At 44.9% G+C, this 20,275-nt stretch overlaps 1 protein-coding gene across 10 annotated transcripts in view; it reads right to left on the bottom strand.

Annotated features, from left to right (window-relative positions):
* The window catches only part of LOC147718541 (synaptotagmin-like protein 2), a 684,078-nt gene that overhangs the window by 259,827 nt on the left and 403,976 nt on the right, over nt 1-20,275 (bottom strand). For 9 of the 10 annotated variants that reach the window (XM_086918473.1, XM_086918472.1, XM_086918471.1 and 6 more), the window contains one exon: nt 2,366-2,477. In XM_086918473.1, coding sequence (XP_086774599.1) covers nt 2,366-2,477 — 112 coding nt within the window. The remainder of the gene's footprint in view (nt 1-2,365; nt 2,478-20,275) is intronic. The other variant, XM_086918481.1, reaches the window with a different exon arrangement.

Raw genomic sequence — 20,275 nt, 5'->3', positions numbered from 1 at the left:
AGCTTATTTAGAATTAAAAAAATAACTTTAAAAATAGCTGCTGCAGTGGAAAAATTATGAAAAGGTATTGCTTCATTTATAGAATTCATGATTGATATAAATAAATAAATGTGTGATGATTGAGTACACTTTTTAGATGTAAATAAGTCCCCCGAGCATTGCATTGCTGGCATTCCTGAGGAGTTGGTATGATACATCAAGCAATTAGTTAGAAGGATGTATGAGACAATTATTCCTCTGGGGTGGAGACAAAGACCACTTCCAGAAAGTTTGAATGAAGTGGGAATGAAAGGTGTGGCAGCCAGCTAACACGTTCTGTTGCCACACCATACAATGAGCACTAACGCAAAATATTAAATTCTATGCCTACATTGTCATCCTCTACAGGACATATATTATGGTAATTATGAATAGTTTTGGGCATGTTTCTTGGTGTTCCTGGTTGAGGGAAAATTAAGAAACAAATAAAATGATCATCACATTTTTCATTCGATATTCCATCCCTTTCTTACTGTAATATAATCTATTCCCTTCTTTCATCTTTGCTCTCCTTCACTTCTTCTTTTCTCAATCCAACCTTTATACAATCTCTTTATCTGCCTTCGCTTTCCTCCCTTATCTCTTCCTTCTTTCAGCCCGAATGAGCTCATGAATTGTTGCTACAATCCTCCATTTCACTGTTTCCTCTTTTATTCCTTTCATTCTTTTGAGTCCACCTCTCTCTATCCATCAGTGTTTTTCTCCCTCCACCCCGGTTTCCTCTCTGCTCTGGGCATTGGACGGATCATGGCAAGACTGGCCACCCTGCCCTCTATGGTATTTGCAGGATTGTCTAAAGTCTAGGAGGCTGCTTTCCAAGCTGGTTGGGCTGCCAAGAGCCAACCATGTCCCCAATGCAATGACTCCTCTCTAGTACATAACCTCCTGCACTGGGCTGTTTTGAACAGTTTTCCAGCCGTGGCAAGGGAGTTGCTTCTTTAAAACAAATTTATAGCTAATCAAACTGTTTGTTGGTCATTCATTGTACGCATTTAATCAAAGACCCTGATGGTTTAGACACCAGGGCCATATCATATATGTATCAGGCACACCTTTCACAACGTTCGCCCAACTCAAAGAAGGAAAATGTGACGTATTAGGATGAATGCGCTGCCCTCAAGACAGCTGCAAGCTCTCGCTGCCCTGGGACCAGCGCATTAATGTGAAAAATTGAGTGGCTGCTTTGAAGGCGCTCTGTGTTTCACAGTGCAGGTGGCAATTCACCTGCACTTTTAAGGGGGATTAGAGATGCCCTTGCAGGCATGTGTAGTGTGTGACTGTACCCACCCACAAGGGGATATCTGGGGGGTCCTTTGGCACTTTTAGGTGGTGCACTGTCAGTGCCCATCTTGACAGCTTCTTTGCCTCTGAGCCCGCGTCTGTAATATGGAGTGGGCACAGAAGCAAAGGGATAACCCCATTTGCATGGGGTCACGCTCCCATGCAAATGAGGGACCGCCCTCTGATGATATTGCTTTATGTACGCCAGTGCTATCGGTATTACAGAAGGGGACGCACAAGCGGCGCTCAGCCCGTTACGCCCCCGATGCACTTCTGTAATGCGGCCCCTGGTCGCCTCAAATCATGTGCTGTAGATTTAATTCTTTTGAGTCACGTAGAATGTCCGTAGCCCAACAGATGATTTGAGCTGTATGTTTTCACTGCACACTGTGGCTAGAGACAGGATATGTTATAAGTTTGATTGGACAGAGCACTGCCTTGTATTTCATGTCATCCAAGGAGAAGGCAGTAGGAGTGAGTGTTAATGCTTAAGAACTCTGATTGGCTGGACTGCGTCCACTTTTGATACGAAGTACTGATGACTTCAATCCTAATGCGTGGGAGGAGATGAGTTTTACTGGCATGAGGGCAGTTTGTACAATCAGTGAGGTGAGAAAGAGGTGAGGTGAGAATGCCAGACTCGGCACCCTTGGCACTGAGTATCTGCACCTACTTCAGGCTGCAGCATGTAGTGATTGCCTCTGAAGAAGGGGCAGGCGAAGGGGTGTGGAGGCTCTATTGTCTGTTTTGATGGAGTGGTTTATAGTACTTTAGCTTCAGAGAAATGTTTATTTGAATTAAGAAATGCTTGATTGCGAATAACAAGAAACATATTTATGAAACATTAATCTAAGCATAATTTACATAGTTTGAGGTATAACTTTCCATGTTTATGTTATGGATTAGTGGAAACTGGACCAGTCTCTTAAATGTTTACATCACTTATCCTGTGACTGAGTCCTATGCAGGGTGCTGCAAAAAACCACAAGGAAATAAGCCCTTTGTAGATTGTACCCTGCGACTGTATGAACAATGTTAAAGTTACCTTTTCAGATAAGGAGCCTGTGGACATTGATTGGAGGACAGGAGGCCTCACCTTTGTCCTTGGCAAGGTTCTAGGTTTCTCTCTGGTATTTTCTTCTTTAGTTTCACCAAATCTGTAAAAGAATGAGAGCAAGTTCTAACTTGTTTCATTTGTATTGCAAGAAACACGAAGGGTTACACCATTCAGAAGCTCTGTTCTGGTAAATATCTGAGAAATATGGAACTATGTGCATCCTTTTCAATGTTATCTTATCTCCACCTTTGAATTTACCCACTGACACCCTAATGTCTTTAATGGAGTTCCCAACATTACAATGTTCTAACATACTCCTAAGATTTTAAATGTGTGTTTAGTAATCTTCTAAATAACAATTAGAGAATATCTTGCTTCCTGACACATTAATAGGGCCACCTAACCAGCATTAACATACCTCAGAAACCCGAGGCATTCATGGAAACAGAAAGCCTGAGATAAAAGATTAGAAAATAAAAACTACAAAGAAAACAATTATGCACAGTTACCAATCAAAAGCCAGACTGGCCGAGATATAGGTCCTTTGGGTGGCATTTGTACACATTACAGACAAACTAAAGTGTTCTATTATCTATGGGGCACTAATCATTAGAACTCTAGTTCCATATAAAATGTTTTATTAATTAATACTTTCATTCTTCAAAAGTGGTAATTGTCAATAAAGAAATGTGAATAAGTCCACGTTATGAGCAATATAATCATATACCCAGATAACTGACAAATAAACAAATACTTGGTAAATACTAGCGACATGCAATGCACATTGCAAATAAGTGAAAGTGGAGCAGCAGCAGCACATGCCATAAACCGCATCACATTGAAGCAGCGCTGAATCCTGCCTCCTCTGGGTGGGCGACTGAGACATTCCCAGGGGATGTATGACGTTACAACGCATGCTTTTACCACGCATGCTGTTACAACGCAGGTTTTACTACGCATACCATTACAACGCATGACACTTAGGGGTGCTGGATAGTGAATAGTTTAATTTACTATTCCAACTCCAGTCCCCGTGGACACTAGGGAAGGTGTTGGATAGTAAATTAAACGTATTCCTTATCCTAGAGCGCCCCCCAGTGTAATGCGTTGTAATGGTTTTCGTTGTAATACTTGCGTTGTACCAGCACTGCGTGGTAAAAGTTGCGTTGTAAAGGATGTTTCCCATTCCCAGGGGATGGCCACTCTGAGCCTTGCTTAAAAGCTGTCATATGCTATATACTGGTGTAGTACTGATGCTAGACAGGGTGTCACTACCAAGATGCATGCCCTTTGTAGTGCCTAGGTACCGTAACCACAACATCCATTACCAGCCCTAGACCCTGCTGAAGGAAAGCCTACTCGAGAGGCTTAGGGAGCAGTCAAGGTATCTACGTGGAGTACTGTGCAGAATAAAGACGGGACTGTCAGGGCTTCAACTCCAAGTGCCACAGACCCTTGCAATGCTTTACCTCATGCAGCAACAGGCACTGCACAATGCAGCACTGCTGCAATCCCATACCGAGTCAGTGGCGTAACGAAACTTGAGGGGGCCACCTGCAAAGTACATGGAGGGGGCCCCATACTCTGGACCCAATCAGGGGCCCTTAGGCCAGGGGCCTGCAGGCCATGAACAGTGCCAGAGGGGGCCCCATGGAGCTCAGGCCCCCCTGCACCATGGAGGCTAATGTTACACCACTGTAGTGCGTGCTTGTCTACACCATTATTCCTCACACGCAGCACATGCGCCACAGTGGGACATGCAAGGATTATGGAAACCCGTCACTGCCACAAGGCGGGACGCCTCAAGAGAAAAAAGGATGAGCGAGCACGCGGAGTGAACGCGAGATGTACACTCTACTCTGTGGTTAGACAGAGGTGGCAGCCATATAACTTCAACCCCAACATCTTAACGGGCACTCCGTGGGCACAACTACCAAACACTTACCAGCAGTACAACATATCAACAGCGAAGACAGCTCACAGGGTCTGCTATGAAGCACATCACTCATGCCTCAAAAGAGAGCATCTAAAAGCACATCAGCCAAAGTTCCAACCCTTTTCTTCTGCGACACGCTCTGCGTTTAAGGGGGCGAGGACAGTTCTTACAACGTCTACGACATCTGGATTTGAAATTGTGGAGCAACCTCCCTATCTCCAGTCACGACCACCAGGACCACCAGTCCTTCACGAAGGTCCTTCAACCCTGGCTTCATGGGTGATATATCTTCCAACCCGGCCTCTTAGTTGTCACAGTACCAAGATCCTGTCTGTAGCGAATGCGCACTGTACAAATAATACAACAAATAAAAAATGAAACAATTACAGCAACAACTACAATTAATATGTATGAGACGATATATTCTTAAGTGCACAAAAGGCATTTAAGTGCTGCCAGCTGTACTCTATATCTACAACTGCATTTGAAGTAGTCATGTCATCCATGAAATACGACGTGATGTGATACATGATCTCATCCAAGTCAGTGATGACATCATTTGTGATGGCATCTGTGACATCATAGGTGCGGTAGCGAACAGCTGATCTGCGTGAGTTACGGCTGCTTAGCTCACAGCAACTGGTGAATTTTAAAAGTTTTTAGGTTTGAAAGACTCTTAATTATAATTTCCCTTCAACTGAAGCTAGTACTGCAATATACATGTGTATTGGATTAGTTTAATATCCATATTTATATTATGAATTGTTTTGCACCTCTGATGAACTGTATTAGCACTCTGTGGATGTGCGAAAAATGTTTTAGTCTGCTGTCGAACACTGCCAAGTTTCGGGAAAACCGCCAAATACATATTTAATTTTTATGCAATTCTACAGATTGCTTTTATAACTGTATATACTGTATTTGTTCTTTATTATTGTGCCTAGACAACCATTGTACTAATGCCAGCCCCTGTTAGACTGATATTCCCAAAAACAAACCTTTCACTGACATGAGTCACGGTGCTGTGTTCATAGGCATTGTTAGCAAGCGAGGAAGCTTGACTAATCAAGCTAGTTCTGCAACTTGTTTCTTCACCAGGTTTATTAACTCAGGGAGGATATTGCACCTCCTGGATTAAAGGTTCGGTAAGTGGCAGGTACACAAAGGTTATGTGAAATATCTTTTGTCAGGGAGTGGCTTATGCTGACTCATGACTGCACATAACAGGCGTGGCACTGCTAACAACAAATCTTGAATTTATCTACGCTTGGAACATACTGAACCCGATTCAATAGCTGAATTTTGCAGTTGTAAAGCAATACTACAGTAGTACTACTCACTACAAAATCCAATTCACAAACCTATGAGAGTACATTTTCACCTGCCCTATCTTTTCTATGGGGTGATCCTCACATGTGTAAGTTTACTACTTAGTAGTACATGCAGGAGGGACCGGGAGAATGGCTGGAAAAAGGGTCATACTAACTACTAGATGGGAGAGGAGGAGGGAGGAGTAAAGAGGGATTTGGGAATGGTTTAGAGAGTGAAATGCAAACCCTCCTCAAAAAAGAGTAAGCCCATTACTATTGATTTCTAAAGTTACTACAGCCAAAGGACCCAAAGTAACTGGGGTAATTCCAGCACCACACATTATTTTCTATGAGAGGGTGTTGCAGTATTTGTGGTTGGCCATGTGTGGTCATGGACTTACAGCCGCTCTTTTTTGGCAGCAGTACCTTACATTCATAAATCAGTCTCCACCTCTGTTTCTGGGTGTGAGACATGTGAGTCTACACTTTTTGAGTAACTTTACACTCGTAAATGGCGAATAGCCAAAAGTAGTAATGTTACTGAAAAGTGTAAGAGTAAAAGTATACGTGTAACTTGCTTACAATTGTATGGGTCTTATTATGAGTTTGGTGGTGTGGGAGCGGGACCGCCCGCTCCCACACCACCAAACATGTAGCAATTGCCTGCCAGATCAGGAGTTTTCTCCTGGTCTGGGTGGTGGTTCTTTGGCGTTCACAGGGCGGTGCCTATAAACTAGGCACCGCAATGGGAATGTCAATGGGAGTCGCTGCAGAGCATGGACTGCTGCAGTCCATGCCGTGCAGGTACTGGTGTGATGCACACAGGGGGGCACATTTGGTGCCCCCCTGTGTACATTCACATAACGTGTGGCACCATTGGGCCCTGTAGGGCCCCTTTTGTTTCTTTACGCCACACTTTTCATGGCAGTCACACCGCCATGAAAAGTGTGGCAGTGAGGACACTCGTAATATGTTTGGCATGGCCACAGCGCCCCACCAAGCATATTATGGCCTCAAGACAGCCACGCCACCGTTGAGGATCTCAGTTGCAGTGGTCCCAGGGCGGCCCGATCACCTTTGTCCTAATAGGGCAGTCGGAAGACCGCCTCTGCCGTGCCTCCTCAAGTCTGGCGGTCTGTGAACCGTATATGCCCCTTAGTTACCTTTGTGAGTAGAATGTATTGTTTTTCCGGGAAGAGGCTAGAAAATAGGTAGATTTGGTAGGTGTATACTTGTGCTCTTTAGCTTGAGATTCCTTAGCCAATGGGTAGACCACCCTCATAAATAGGAAATGGTCTATTTATATGATTGGCAGCTATGAAGACAGGAGGTCTGAGTTCATGTTGTCAAAGAGGTTGCGCGTGTGATTAGTTTTTGAGTCAGTTTTCTGTGCTCTCCGGTCCCACTGGTATCACAAAAGGCATCACAGAATTTTGGAAAGCTATGTACCCTCTTTTTGAATACACATTGTGAATTACGGCTACACAATGCAAGCTAATGTGACCTCATTTGCATGAGTAATGACCCGATGGAAGTGAGAGAATACCTTTGACCATACATTAGCGCCAATTTATGGGCACAGTCACAGAGGCAAAAAGGGCCTCAATGAATGTGCTAATAGTGCACTACCCAGGAGGACGTACACAATTAAACCACTGCCCTCACAGGTGCCTTTATGGAGGGCATACACAGGATTTGACTGACCTCCTGTGAATTGTCACATAGTGCAATTACAGACTATATTCCCTGTGTGTGAAGATCTAAAGCAACCCCTAGAAAAGCAGACCAGAGGTGCTCCTGCAAAGACACTGATATTAAAGCAGGATCCATGTTGTGTTTATTCAGACACGTCCCGCACCCCAGTTTTTGATTGGATCTTGAAGGTCCTCATGGTGTTGAGTGCAATCCGTGACTATCTGCAACTTCGTCCAACTTAATCGGCTCCCTCAGGGCCAATTCAGTGTTTGACTGCTGTGCGTTCTCTAGGGCATAAATTTAGTACAAGAGTTAGTACTTTTTTGGGCAACTGGCTACACAGCCCATGACTGTGACCAGCGAACTAGATGAGGGCGTGCACTGTTGAACGCTGCGGTGCATCACTACTGTAATACAGGTCCTTGGATGACATATTTGCTGATCCAGGTAAAAACAACCTATTCCCCTATGCTAGAGCTGAACTGTCAAGGAGAAATGGAACAAAGAAAAAATAGGGACTGATTTAGATTTAGAGATTTTGTAAAGAACATATGAGTACCGTAAACGGTTTCTTGGCGCCGTAAACAAGAATTTGAGATACTTTATTTGAACAAGAAGGTTTTTGAGGATTTTCTGAATAGCTCGATGAAGACTGTCTGTAGAGGTCTAGGTGCTGCCAGATTTTGTGACTGCAATAGAGAACGCTCTATCCCCCACTCTGAGGGGATGGGATTCGGGTCTCATCGAATGGGGTTGATTGTCAGATATGTGTGTTCGGTGGGTTTCGTGCCATACAAATGTCTTGCCAACAACGACACTACTGGGTTTGAGCTCCCAACAGCACAGCTTGCCACAAGCTAGTAATTATCAAAAGAAAATGCCCGTGCTGTTTATATGATTGATCACCTTATTTTTAGCTAAACATTAGAAATTAAAACAAATGTTTAGTTCGATCAAACAGATTCGATTTTATTTTAGTTTCTTTTTGTTTCGTTCATTTATTCATTTTTTTGTTTGGAAAAATTAAATTGAACCAAATTTATCTTTTAAGACCTTATGTACACAACACATGAAATCACATATAATTGAATATCTATTTACAATCGAAATTCAAAAAATGCATATCAACGTAATCTCACTCAAACAGTCAATCACACAACTTTCACACCACAATATATACAAGATATATCTAAGAACAGACAACAACAGAAAACATATAAATGATTTCCAAATTGAAATCAAATGAATTACAATTAAGCCATGAGTGATTCTTATATTTTACAGGAAACCATTGATATTTTCACGATTTTTAGTTCTTTTAAGGCTTATAGAGTCTACGCATTTCGAACTCATATAATTATTGAGTTCTCGTCAGGACCATCGTCTGTGAAAAGAAAAAGAGAAATTTTGGTGGTTTTTAAAAAAAGTTCTCTCTAACCCTGCTGCGCCCTTTCCTACTACAAGCGACTATATCTTACCTCTCAGTAAATTTCAAGACCAGAAGGGGTGCGGATGTCTCCGTCGATGACAACAACCATCTATTGTAGGAACATATATAGCCATCAATAAACTGCCATGTTTGATAAATACAACACGCCATTCAATCATACACTCTGAAATGAGCTTACTTGATATGGGGGAACACGGACCCGGCGTGTGTGAAGGCGGTCCTAATGTTAGTTGGTTCTGTACTCTGCATGTCTTGAACACAAAATCAGGTGATTCGGGGTGCATCCTTTCATGCCCAATGGTCATTGCCTTGAAGGGTTCTCTAGAATGAACTCCAAGCCTGTGTAGTTTTCTTCTGGCATTGGAAACCGACTCTGATTATTTTGATCGATATAGAAACCAGGTTGTTGGATTCTGCACTTGTTGTAACTGGTTCAGTCAGCATCACGGAGTGGCCATGAAAATGGTGTTTCCATAATTCATCCTGTACTGAATGATGGCATTTATGAAGGATCGGGGTTGGAAGCTGAGGGTCGATATAGAGAAAGGCTTCTCTCATTGGTTTTAGAAGAAAGAAACTCGACTGAGCGCCCTTGTGGAAGTGATGATGCTTGCCGAGTATTTTCCCAACAATTCAAACATTGAAAATGAATCTAGGCATGGTGGCCCTGGGCACAGTGTTAGTGAAGCGTAGAATAGCAATTCAAGGGGTGTCTACTATGGTCCCAAGACGATGTTTGGAAGAAGATGCAAAATGCAATAAAGTTTCATGCAAAAAAAGGTTTTACTGATACACAGATGACTTAATGCAGGAAGGAAATGTTTTTGTGGGTGCACTGCAGAATCCTGAAGCACTGACAAACATCTAATGACTCTGGGTCTCAAAATAAGACCCATACAGCCAGATTCATCATTGTCTCGTTTAGCGAGTCCTTAATAGCGATTATTAAGGAATCGCTATTAAGGACTTGCAAAACAGGATTCATGGAGGAATCGCAAAATAAATTGCGATTCCTACAGCTTCCTTATTTGCGATTAGCAAATTGCTAATCGCAAATAAGGAATAACTCCCCATTCATTCCTATGGGCCTAAAGGCAAATAATTGTGATTTTTCAAATTGCGATCGCATTTAAGGAATCTCAATTTGAGATTCCTTAAATGGTATTCATGAACCTTTGAAAAATTGCGTATTCGCTATTTTTTGCCGCTATTTACCGCGAAGTCTGACTTCGTGGTAAATAGCGAAAACTGAGAAAAAATGCACTTTTGTGCATATTTCTAAGTTGTATGTTACACACACACATGTCCTTTGGACATGTGTGTGCGCAACATCAGTCTACATTTTCATTTCAGGGGTGCTAGAGGGTGTCCTTTGGACACCCCTGGCACCCTTGAAATCGCATCCTTATTTGCGATTAATATAGCTGATAGTGTACTATGGGGCTCACTGAAGGACCCATAGTAATGCAAGGAGGTTATACTAGGGTCTCACTACAGGGCCCACACTAATGCAGAGGGGTTATACTATGGGTGTCTCTGAAGGACCCGTAGTAAAGCAGAGATGTTATACAATGGGTCTCAATACAGGACTCATAGTAATGGAGCGAGGTTATACTATGGGTCTCACTGTAGGACCCTTCGTAATGCAAAGAGAAGGTTATACTATGGGTCTCAATATAGACCCATATAATGCGGAGAGGTAATACTATGGGTCATACTGTAGGGCCCATAGTAATGTAGGGATGTTATACTATCGGTCTCACTGTAGGACCCATAGTAATGCAGAGAGTTTATACTATGGGCCCCACTACAGGACCCATAGTAATGGAGGGAGCTTAAACTATGGGTCTCACTGTAGGCACCATAGTAATGCAGAGAGTTTATACTATGGGCCCCACTACAGGACCCACAGTAAGGCAGGGAGCTTAAACTATGGGTCTCACTGTAGGAACCATAGTAATGCAGAGAGTTTATACTATGGGCCCCACTACAGGACCCATAGTAATGGAGAGAGCTTAAACTATGGGTCTCACTGTAGGCACCATAGTAATGCAGAGAGTTTATACTATGGGCCCCACAACAGGACCCACAGTAAGGCAGGGAGCTTAAACTATGGGTCTCACTGTAGGCACCATAGTAATGCAGAGAGTTTATACTATGGGCCCCACTACAGGACCCATAGTAATGGAGGGAGCTTAAACTATGGGTCTCACTGTAGGAACCATAGTAATGCAGAGAGTTTATACTATGGGCCCCACTACAGGACCCATAGTAATGGAGGGAGCTTAAACTATGGGTCTCACTGTAGGCACCATAGTAATGCAGAGAGTTTATGCTATGGGCCCCACTACAGGACCCATAGTAATGGAGGGAGCTTAAACTATGGGTCTCACTGTAGGAACCATAGTAATGCAGAGAGTTTATGCTATGGGCCCCACTACAGGACCCATAGTAATGGAGGGAGCTTAAACTATGGGTCTCACTGTAGGAACCATAGTAATGCAGAGAGTTTATGCTATGTGCCCCACTACAGGACCCATAGTGATGCAGGGAGGTTATACTATGGGTCTCACTGTAGGCACCATAGTAATGCAGAGAGTTTATACTATGGGCCCCACTACAGGACCCATAGTAATGGAGGGAGCTTAAACTGTGGGTCTCACTGTAGGAACCATAGTAATGCAGAGAGTTTATGCTATGGGCCCCACTACAGGACCCATAGTGATGCAGGGAGGTTATACTATGGGTCTCACTGTAGGCACCATAGTAATGCAGAGAGTTTATACTATGGGCCCCACTACAGGACCCATAGTAATGGAGGGAGCTTAAACTATGGGTCTCACTGTAGGAACCATAGTAATGCAGAGAGTTTATACTATGGGCCCCACTACAGGACCCATAGTAATGGAGGGAGCTTAAACTATGGGCCTCACTGTAGGAACCATAGTAATGCAGAGAGTTTATACTATGGGCCCGACAACAGGACCCACAGTAAGGCAGGGAGCTTAAACTATGGGTCTCACTGTAGGCACCATAGTAATGCAGAGAGTTTATACTATGGGCCCCACTACAGGACCCACAGTAATGGAGGGAGCTTAAACTATGGGTCTCACTGTAGGCACCATAGTAATGCAGAGAGTTTATGCTATGGGCCCCACTACAGGACCCATAGTAATGGAGGGAGCTTAAACTATGGGTCTCACTGTAGGCACCATAGTAATGCAGAGAGTTTATGCTATGGGCCCCACTACAGGACCCATAGTAATGGAGGGAGCTTAAACTATGGGTCTCACTGTAGGAACCATAGTAATGCAGAGAGTTTATGCTATGTGCCCCACTACAGGACCCATAGTAATGGAGGGAGCTTAAACTATGGGTCTCACTGTAGGAACCATAGTAATGCAGAGAGTTTATACTATGGGCCCCACTACAGGACCCATAGTGATGGAGGGAGCTTAAACTATGGGTCTCACTGTAGGAACCATAGTAATGCAGAGAGTTTATACTATGGGCCCCACTACAGGACCCATAGTAATGGAGGGAGCTTAAACTATGGGTCTCACTGTAGGCACCATAGTAATGCAGAGAGTTTATGCTATGGGCCACACTACAGGACCCATAGTAATGGAGGGAGCTTAAACTATGGGTCTCACTGTAGGCACCATAGTAATGCAGAGAGTTTATACTATGGGCCCCACTACAGGACCCATAGTCATGGAGGGAGCTTAAACTATGGGTCTCACTGTAGGAACCATAGTAATGCAGAGAGTTTATGCTATGTGCCCCACTACAGGACCCATAGTGATGGAGGGAGCTTAAACTATGGGTCTCACTGTAGGAACCATAGTAATGCAGAGAGTTTATACTATGGGCCCCACTACAGGACCCATAGTAATGGAGGGAGCTTAAACTATGGGTCTCACTGTAGGCACCATAGTAATGCAGAGAGTTTATGCTATGGGCCCCACAACAGGACCCATAGTGATGGAGGGAGCTTAAACTATGGGTCTCACTGTAGGCACCATAGTAATGCAGAGAGTTTATACTATGGGCCCCACTACAGGACCCATAGTAATGGAGGGAGCTTAAACTATGGGTCTCACTGTAGGAACCATAGTAATGCAGAGAGTGTATGCTATGGGCCCCACTACAGGACCCATAGTAATGGAGGGAGCTTAAACTATGGGTCTCACTGTAGGAACCATAGTAATGCAGAGAGTTTATGCTATGGGCCCCACAACAGGACCCACAGTAAGGCAGGGAGCTTAAACTATGGGTCTCACTGTAGGAACCATAGTAATGCAGAGAGTTTATGCTATGGGCCCCACTACAGGACCCACAGTAAGGCAGGGAGCTTAAACTATGGGTCTCACCGTAGGAACCATAGTAATGCAGAGAGTTTATGCTATGGGCCCCACTACAGGACCCATAGTAATGGAGGGAGCTTAAACTATGGGTCTCACTGTAGGAACCATAGTAATGCAGAGAGTTAATACTATGGGCCCCACTACAGGACCCATAGTGATGCAGGGAGGTTATACTATGGGTCTCACTGTAGGCACCATAGTAATGCAGAGAGTTTATACTATGGGCCCCACTACAGGACCCATAGTAATGGAGGGAGCTTAAACTATGGGTCTCACTGTAGGCACCATAGTAATGCAGAGAGTTTATACTATGGGCCCCACTACAGGACCCATAGTAATGGAGGGAGCTTAAACTATGGGTCTCACTGTAGGAACCATAGTAATGCAGAGAGTTTATGCTATGTGCCCCACTACAGGACCCATAGTGATGCAGGGAGGTTATACTATGGGTCTCACTGTAGGCACCATAGTAATGCAGAGAGTTTATACTATGTGCCCCACTACAGGACCCATAGTAATGGAGGGAGCTTAAACTATGGGTCTCACTGTAGGAACCATAGTAATGCAGAGAGTTTATACTATGGGCCCCACTACAGGACCCACAGTAAGGCAGGGAGCTTAAACTATGGGCCTCACTGTAGGAACCATAGTAATGCAGAGAGTTTATACTATGGGCCCCACAACAGGACCCACAGTAAGGCAGGGAGCTTAAACTATGGGTCTCACTGTAGGCACCATAGTAATGCAGAGAGTTTATACTATGGGCCCCACTACAGGACCCATAGTAATGGAGGGAGCTTAAACTATGGGTCTCACTGTAGGAACCATAGTAATGCAGAGAGTTTATGCTATGTGCCCCACTACAGGACCCATAGTAATGGAGGGAGCTTAAACTATGGGTCTCACTGTAGGAACCATAGTAATGCAGAGAGTTTATACTATGGGCCCCACTACAGGACCCATAGTAATGGAGGGAGCTTAAACTATGGGTCCCACTACAGGACCCATAGTGATGCAGAGAGTTTATACTATGGGCCCCACTACAGGACCCATAGTAATGGAGAGAGCTTAAACTATGGGTCTCACTGTAGGCACCATAGTAATGCAGAGAGTTTATGCTATGGGCCCCACTACAGGACCCATAGTGATGGAGGGAGCTTAAACTATGGGTCTCACTGTAGGAACCATAGTAATGCAGAGAGTTTATGCTATGTGCCCCACTACAGGACCCATAGTGATGGAGGGAGCTTAAACTATGGGTCTCACTGTAGGAACCATAGTAATGCAGAGAGTTTATGCTATGGGCCCCACTACAGGACCCATAGTAATGGAGGGAGCTTAAACTATGGGTCTCACTGTAGGCACCATAGTAATGCAGAGAGTTTATACTATGGGCCCCACTACAGGACCCATAGTAATGGAGGGAGCTTAAACTATGGGTCTCACTGTAGGCACCATAGTAATGCAGAGAGTTTATGCTATGGGCCCCACTACAGGACCCATAGTAATGGAGGGAGCTTAAACTATGGGTCTCACTGTAGGCACCATAGTAATGCAGAGAGTTTATACTATGGGCCCCACTACAGGACCCATAGTAATGGAGGGAGCTTAAACTATGGGTCTCACTGTAGGAACCATAGTAATGCAGAGAGTTTATGCTATGTGCCCCACTACAGGACCCATAGTGATGGAGGGAGCTTAAACTATGGGTCTCACTGTAGGAACCATAGTAATGCAGAGAGTTTATACTATGTGCCCCACTACAGGACCCATAGTGATGCAGAGAGTTTATACTATGGGCCCCACTACAGGACCCATAGTAATGGAGGGAGCTTAAACTATGGGTCTCACTGTAGGAACCATAGTAATGCAGAGAGTTTATGCTATGGGCCCCACTACAGGACCCATAGTAATGGAGGGAGCTTAAACTATGGGTCTCACTGTAGGAACCATAGTAATGCAGAGAGTTTATGCTATGGGCCCCACTACAGGACCCATAGTAATGGAGGGAGCTTAAACTATGGGTCTCACTGTTGGAACCATAGTAATGCAGAGAGTTTATGCTATGGGCCCCACTACAGGACCCATAGTAATGGAGGGAGCTTAAACTATGGGTCTCACTGTAGGAACCATAGTAATGCAGAGAGTTTATGCTATGGGCCCCACTACAGGACCCATAGTAATGGAGGGAGCTTAAACTATGGGTCTCACTGTAGGAACCATAGTAATGCAGAGAGTTTATGCTATGGGCCCCACTACAGGACCCATAGTAATGGAGGGAGCTTAAACTATGGGTCTCACTGTTGGAACCATAGTAATGCAGAGAGTTTATACTATGGGCCCCACTACAGGACCCATAGTAATGGAGGGAGCTTAAACTATGGGTCTCACTGTAGGAACCATAGTAATGCAGAGAGTTTATGCTATGGGCCCCACTACAGGACCCATAGTAATGGAGGGAGCTTAAACTATGGGTCTCACTGTAGGAACCATAGTAATGCAGAGAGTTTATGCTATGGGCCCCACTACAGGACCCATAGTAATGGAGGGAGCTTAAACTATGGGTCTCACTGTTGGAACCATAGTAATGCAGAGAGTTTATGCTATGGGCCCCACTACAGGACCCATAGTAATGGAGGGAGCTTAAACTATGGGTCTCACTGTAGGAACCATAGTAATGCAGAGAGTTTATGCTATGGGCCCCACTACAGGACCCACAGTAAGGCAGGGAGCTTAAACTATGGGTCTCACTGTAGGCACCATAGTAATGCAGAGAGTTTATACTATGGGCCCCACTACAGGACCCATAGTGATGCAGGGAGGTTATACTATGGGTCTCACTGTAGGAACCATAGTAATGCAGAGAGTTTATATTATGGGCCCCACTACAGGACCCATAGTAATGGAGGGAGCTTAAACTATGGGTCTCACTGTAGGAACCATAGTAATGCAGAGAGTTTATGCTATGGGCCCCACTACAGGACCCATAGTGATGCAGGGAGGTTATACTATGGGTCTCACTGTAGGCACCATAGTAATGCAGAGAGTTTATACTATGGGCCCCACTACAGGACCCATAGTAATGGAGGGAGCTTAAACTATGGGTCTCACTGTAGGCACCATAGTAATGCAGAGAGTTTATACTATGGGCCCCACTACAGGACCCATAGTAATGGAGGGAGCTTAAACTATGGGTCTCACTGTAGGCACCATAGTAATGCAGAGAGTTTATACTATGGGCCCCACTACAGGACCCATAGTAATGGAGGGAGCTTAAACTATGGGTCTCACTGTAGGCACCATAGTAATGCAGAGAGTTTATACTATGGGCCCCACTACAGGACCCATAGTAATGGAGGGAGCTTAAACTATGGGTCTCACTGTAGGAACCATAGTAATGCAGAGAGGTTATGCTATGTGCCCCACTACAGGACCCATAGTGATGCAGGGAGGTTATACTATGGGTCTCACTGTAGGAACCATAGTAATGCAGAGAGTTTATGCTATGGGCCCCACTACAGGACCCATAGTGATGCAGGGAGCTTAAACTATGGGTCTCACTGTTGGAACCATAGTAATGCATGGAGTTTATGCTATGTGCCCCACTACAGGACCCATAGTGATGCAGGGAGGTTATACTATGGGTCTCACGGTAGGAACCATAGTAATGCAGAGAGTTTATGCTATGTGCCCCACTACAGGACCCATAGTGATGCAGGGAGGTTATACTATGGGTCTCACTGTAGGCACCATAGTAATGCAGAGAGTTTATGCTATGGGCCCCACTACAGGACCCATAGTGATGGAGGGAGCTTAAACTATGGGCCTCACTGTAGGAACCATAGTAATGCAGAGAGTTTATACTATGGGCCCCACTACAGGACCCACAGTAAGGCAGGGAGCTTAAACTATGGGTCTCGCTGTAGGCACCATAGTAATGCAGAGAGTTTATACTATGGGCCCCACAACAGGACCCACAGTAAGGCAGGGAGCTTAAACTATGGGTCTCAGTGTAGGCACCATAGTAATGCAGAGAGTTTGTACTATGGGCCCCACTACAGGACCCACAGTAAGGCAGGGAGCTTAAACTATGGGTCTCACTGTAGGCACCATAGTAATGCAGAGAGTTTATACTATGGGCCCCACTACAGGACCCACAGTAAGGCAGGGAGCTTAAACTATGGGTCTCACTGTAGGCACCATAGTAATGCAGAGAGTTTATACTATGGGCCCCACTACAGGACCCACAGTAAGGCAGGGAGCTTAAACTATGGGTCTCACTGTAGGCACCATAGTAATGCAGAGAGTTTATACTATGGGCCCCACAACAGGACCCACAGTAAGGCAGGGAGCTTAAACTATGGGTCTCACTGTAGGCACCATAGTAATGCAGAGAGTTTATACTATGGGCCCCACTACAGGACCCATAGTAATGGAGGGAGCTTAAACTATGGGTCTCACTGTAGGCACCATAGTAATGCAGAGAGTTTATACTATGGGCCCCACTACAGGACCCATAGTAATGGAGGGAGCTTAAACTATGGGTCTCACTGTAGGCACCATAGTAATGCAGAGAGTTTATGCTATGGGCCCCACTACAGGACCCATAGTAATGGAGGGAGCTTAAACTATGGGTCTCACTGTAGGCACCATAGTAATGCAGAGAGTTTATACTATGGGCCCCACTACAGGACCCATAGTCATGGAGGGAGCTTAAACTATGAGTCTCACTGTAGGAACCATAGTAATGCAGAGAGTTTATGCTATGTGCCCCACTACAGGACCCATAGTGATGCAGGGAGGTTATACTATGGGTCTCACTGTAGGAACCATAGAAATGCAGAGAGTGTATGCTATGTGCCCCACTACAGGACCCATAGTGATGCAGGGAGGTTATACTATGGGTCTCACTGTAGGCACCATAGTAATGCAGAGAGTTTATACTATGGGCCCCACTACAGGACCCATAGTAATGGAGGGAGCTTAAACTATGGGTCTCACTGTAGGAACCATAGTAATGCAGAGAGTTTATACTATGGGCCAAACTACAGGACCCACAGTAAGGCAGGGAGCTTAAACTATGGGTCTCACTGTAGGCACCATAGTAATGCAGAGAGTTTATACTATGGGCCCCACAACAGGACCCACAGTAAGGCAGGGAGCTTAAACTATGGGTCTCACTGTAGGCACCATAGTAATGCAGAGAGTTTGTACTATGGGCCCCACTACAGGACCCACAGTAAGGAAGGGAGCTTAAACTATGGGTCTCACTGTAGGCACCATAGTAATGCAGAGAGTTTATACTATGGGCCCCACTACAGGACCCACAGTAAGGCAGGGAGCTTAAACTATGGGTCTCACTGTAGGCACCATAGTAATGCAGAGAGTTTATACTGTGGGCCCCACAACAGGACCCACAGTAAGGCAGGGAGCTTAAACTATGGGTCTCACTGTAGGCACCATAGTAATGCAGAGAGTTTATACTATGGGCCCCACTACAGGACCCACAGTAAGGCAGGGAGCTTAAACTATGGGTCTCACTGTAGGCACCATAGTAATGCAGAGAGTTTATACTATGGGCCCCACAACAGGACCCACAGTAAGGCAGGGAGCTTAAACTATGGGTCTCACTGTAGGCACCATAGTAATGCAGAGAGTTTATACTATGGGCCCCACAACAGGACCCATAGTGATGGAGGGAGCTTAAACTATGGGTCTCACTGTAGGAACCATAGTAATGCAGAGAGTTTATACTATGTGCCCCACTACAGGACCCATAGTGATGCAGGGAGGTTATACTATGGGTCTCACTGTAGGAACCATAGTAATGCAGAGAGTTTATACTATGGGCCCCACTACAGGACCCATAGTAATGGAGGGAGCTTAAACTATGGGTCTCACTGTAGGAACCATAGTAATGCAGAGAGTTTATACTATGGGCCCCACTACAGGACCCATAGTAATGGAGGGAGCTTAAACTATGGGTCTCACTGTAGGAACCATAGTAATGCAGAGAGTTTATACTATGGGCCCGACAACAGGACCCACAGTAAGGCAGGGAGCTTAAACTATGGGTCTCACTGTAGGCACCATAGTAATGCAGAGAGTTTATACTATGGGCCCCACTACAGGACCCATAGTAATGGAGAGAGCTTAAACTATGGGTCTCACTGTAGGCACCATAGTAATGCAGAGAGTTTATACTATGGGCCCCACAACAGGACCCACAGTAAGGCAGGGAGCTTAAACTATGGGTCTCACTGTAGGAACCATAGTAATGCAGAGAGTTTATACTATGGGCCCCACTACAGGACCCATAGTAATGGAGGGAGCTTAAACTATGGGTCTCACTGTAGGAACCATAGTAATGCAGAGAGTTTATACTATGGGCCCCACTACAGGACCCATAGTAATGGAGGGAGCTTAAACTATGGGCCTCACTGTAGGAACCATAGTAATGCAGAGAGTTTATACTATGGGCCCCACTACAGGACCCACAGTAAGGCAGGGAGCTTAAACTATGGGTCTCACTGTAGGCACCATAGTAATGCAGAGAGTTTATACTATGGGCCCCACAACAGGACCCATAGTGATGGAGGGAGCTTAAACTATGGGTCTCACTGTAGGCACCATAGTAATGCAGAGAGTTTATACTATGGGCCCCACTACAGGACCCATAGTAATGGAGGGAGCTTAAACTATGGGTCTCACTGTAGGAACCATAGTAATGCAGAGAGTTTATACTACGGGGCCCCACTACAGGACCCACAGTAAGGCAGGGAGCTTAAACTATGGGTCTCACTGTAGGCACCATAGTAATGCAGAGAGTTTATACTATGGGCCCCACAACAGGACCCACAGTAAGGCAGGGAGCTTAAACTATGGGTCTCACTGTAGGCACCATAGTAATGCAGAGAGTTTATACTATGGGCCCCACTACAGGACCCACAGTAAGGCAGGGAGCTTAAACTATGGGTCTCACTGTAGGCACCATAGTAATGCAGAGAGTTTATACTATGGGCCCCACAACAGGACCCATAGTGATGGAGGGAGCTTAAACTATGGGTCTCACTGTAGGCACCATAGTAATGCAGAGAGTTTATACTATGGGCCCCACTACAGGACCCACAGTAAGGCAGG

The sequence above is a fragment of the Lissotriton vulgaris genome, chromosome 4_1 (assembly GCF_964263255.1).
Source record: "Lissotriton vulgaris chromosome 4_1, aLisVul1.2, whole genome shotgun sequence".
Lineage (NCBI taxonomy): Eukaryota > Metazoa > Chordata > Amphibia > Caudata > Salamandridae > Lissotriton > Lissotriton vulgaris.
The sequence above is the reverse complement of the archived record's forward strand: the minus strand, read 5'-3'. Positions and strand labels throughout refer to the sequence as shown.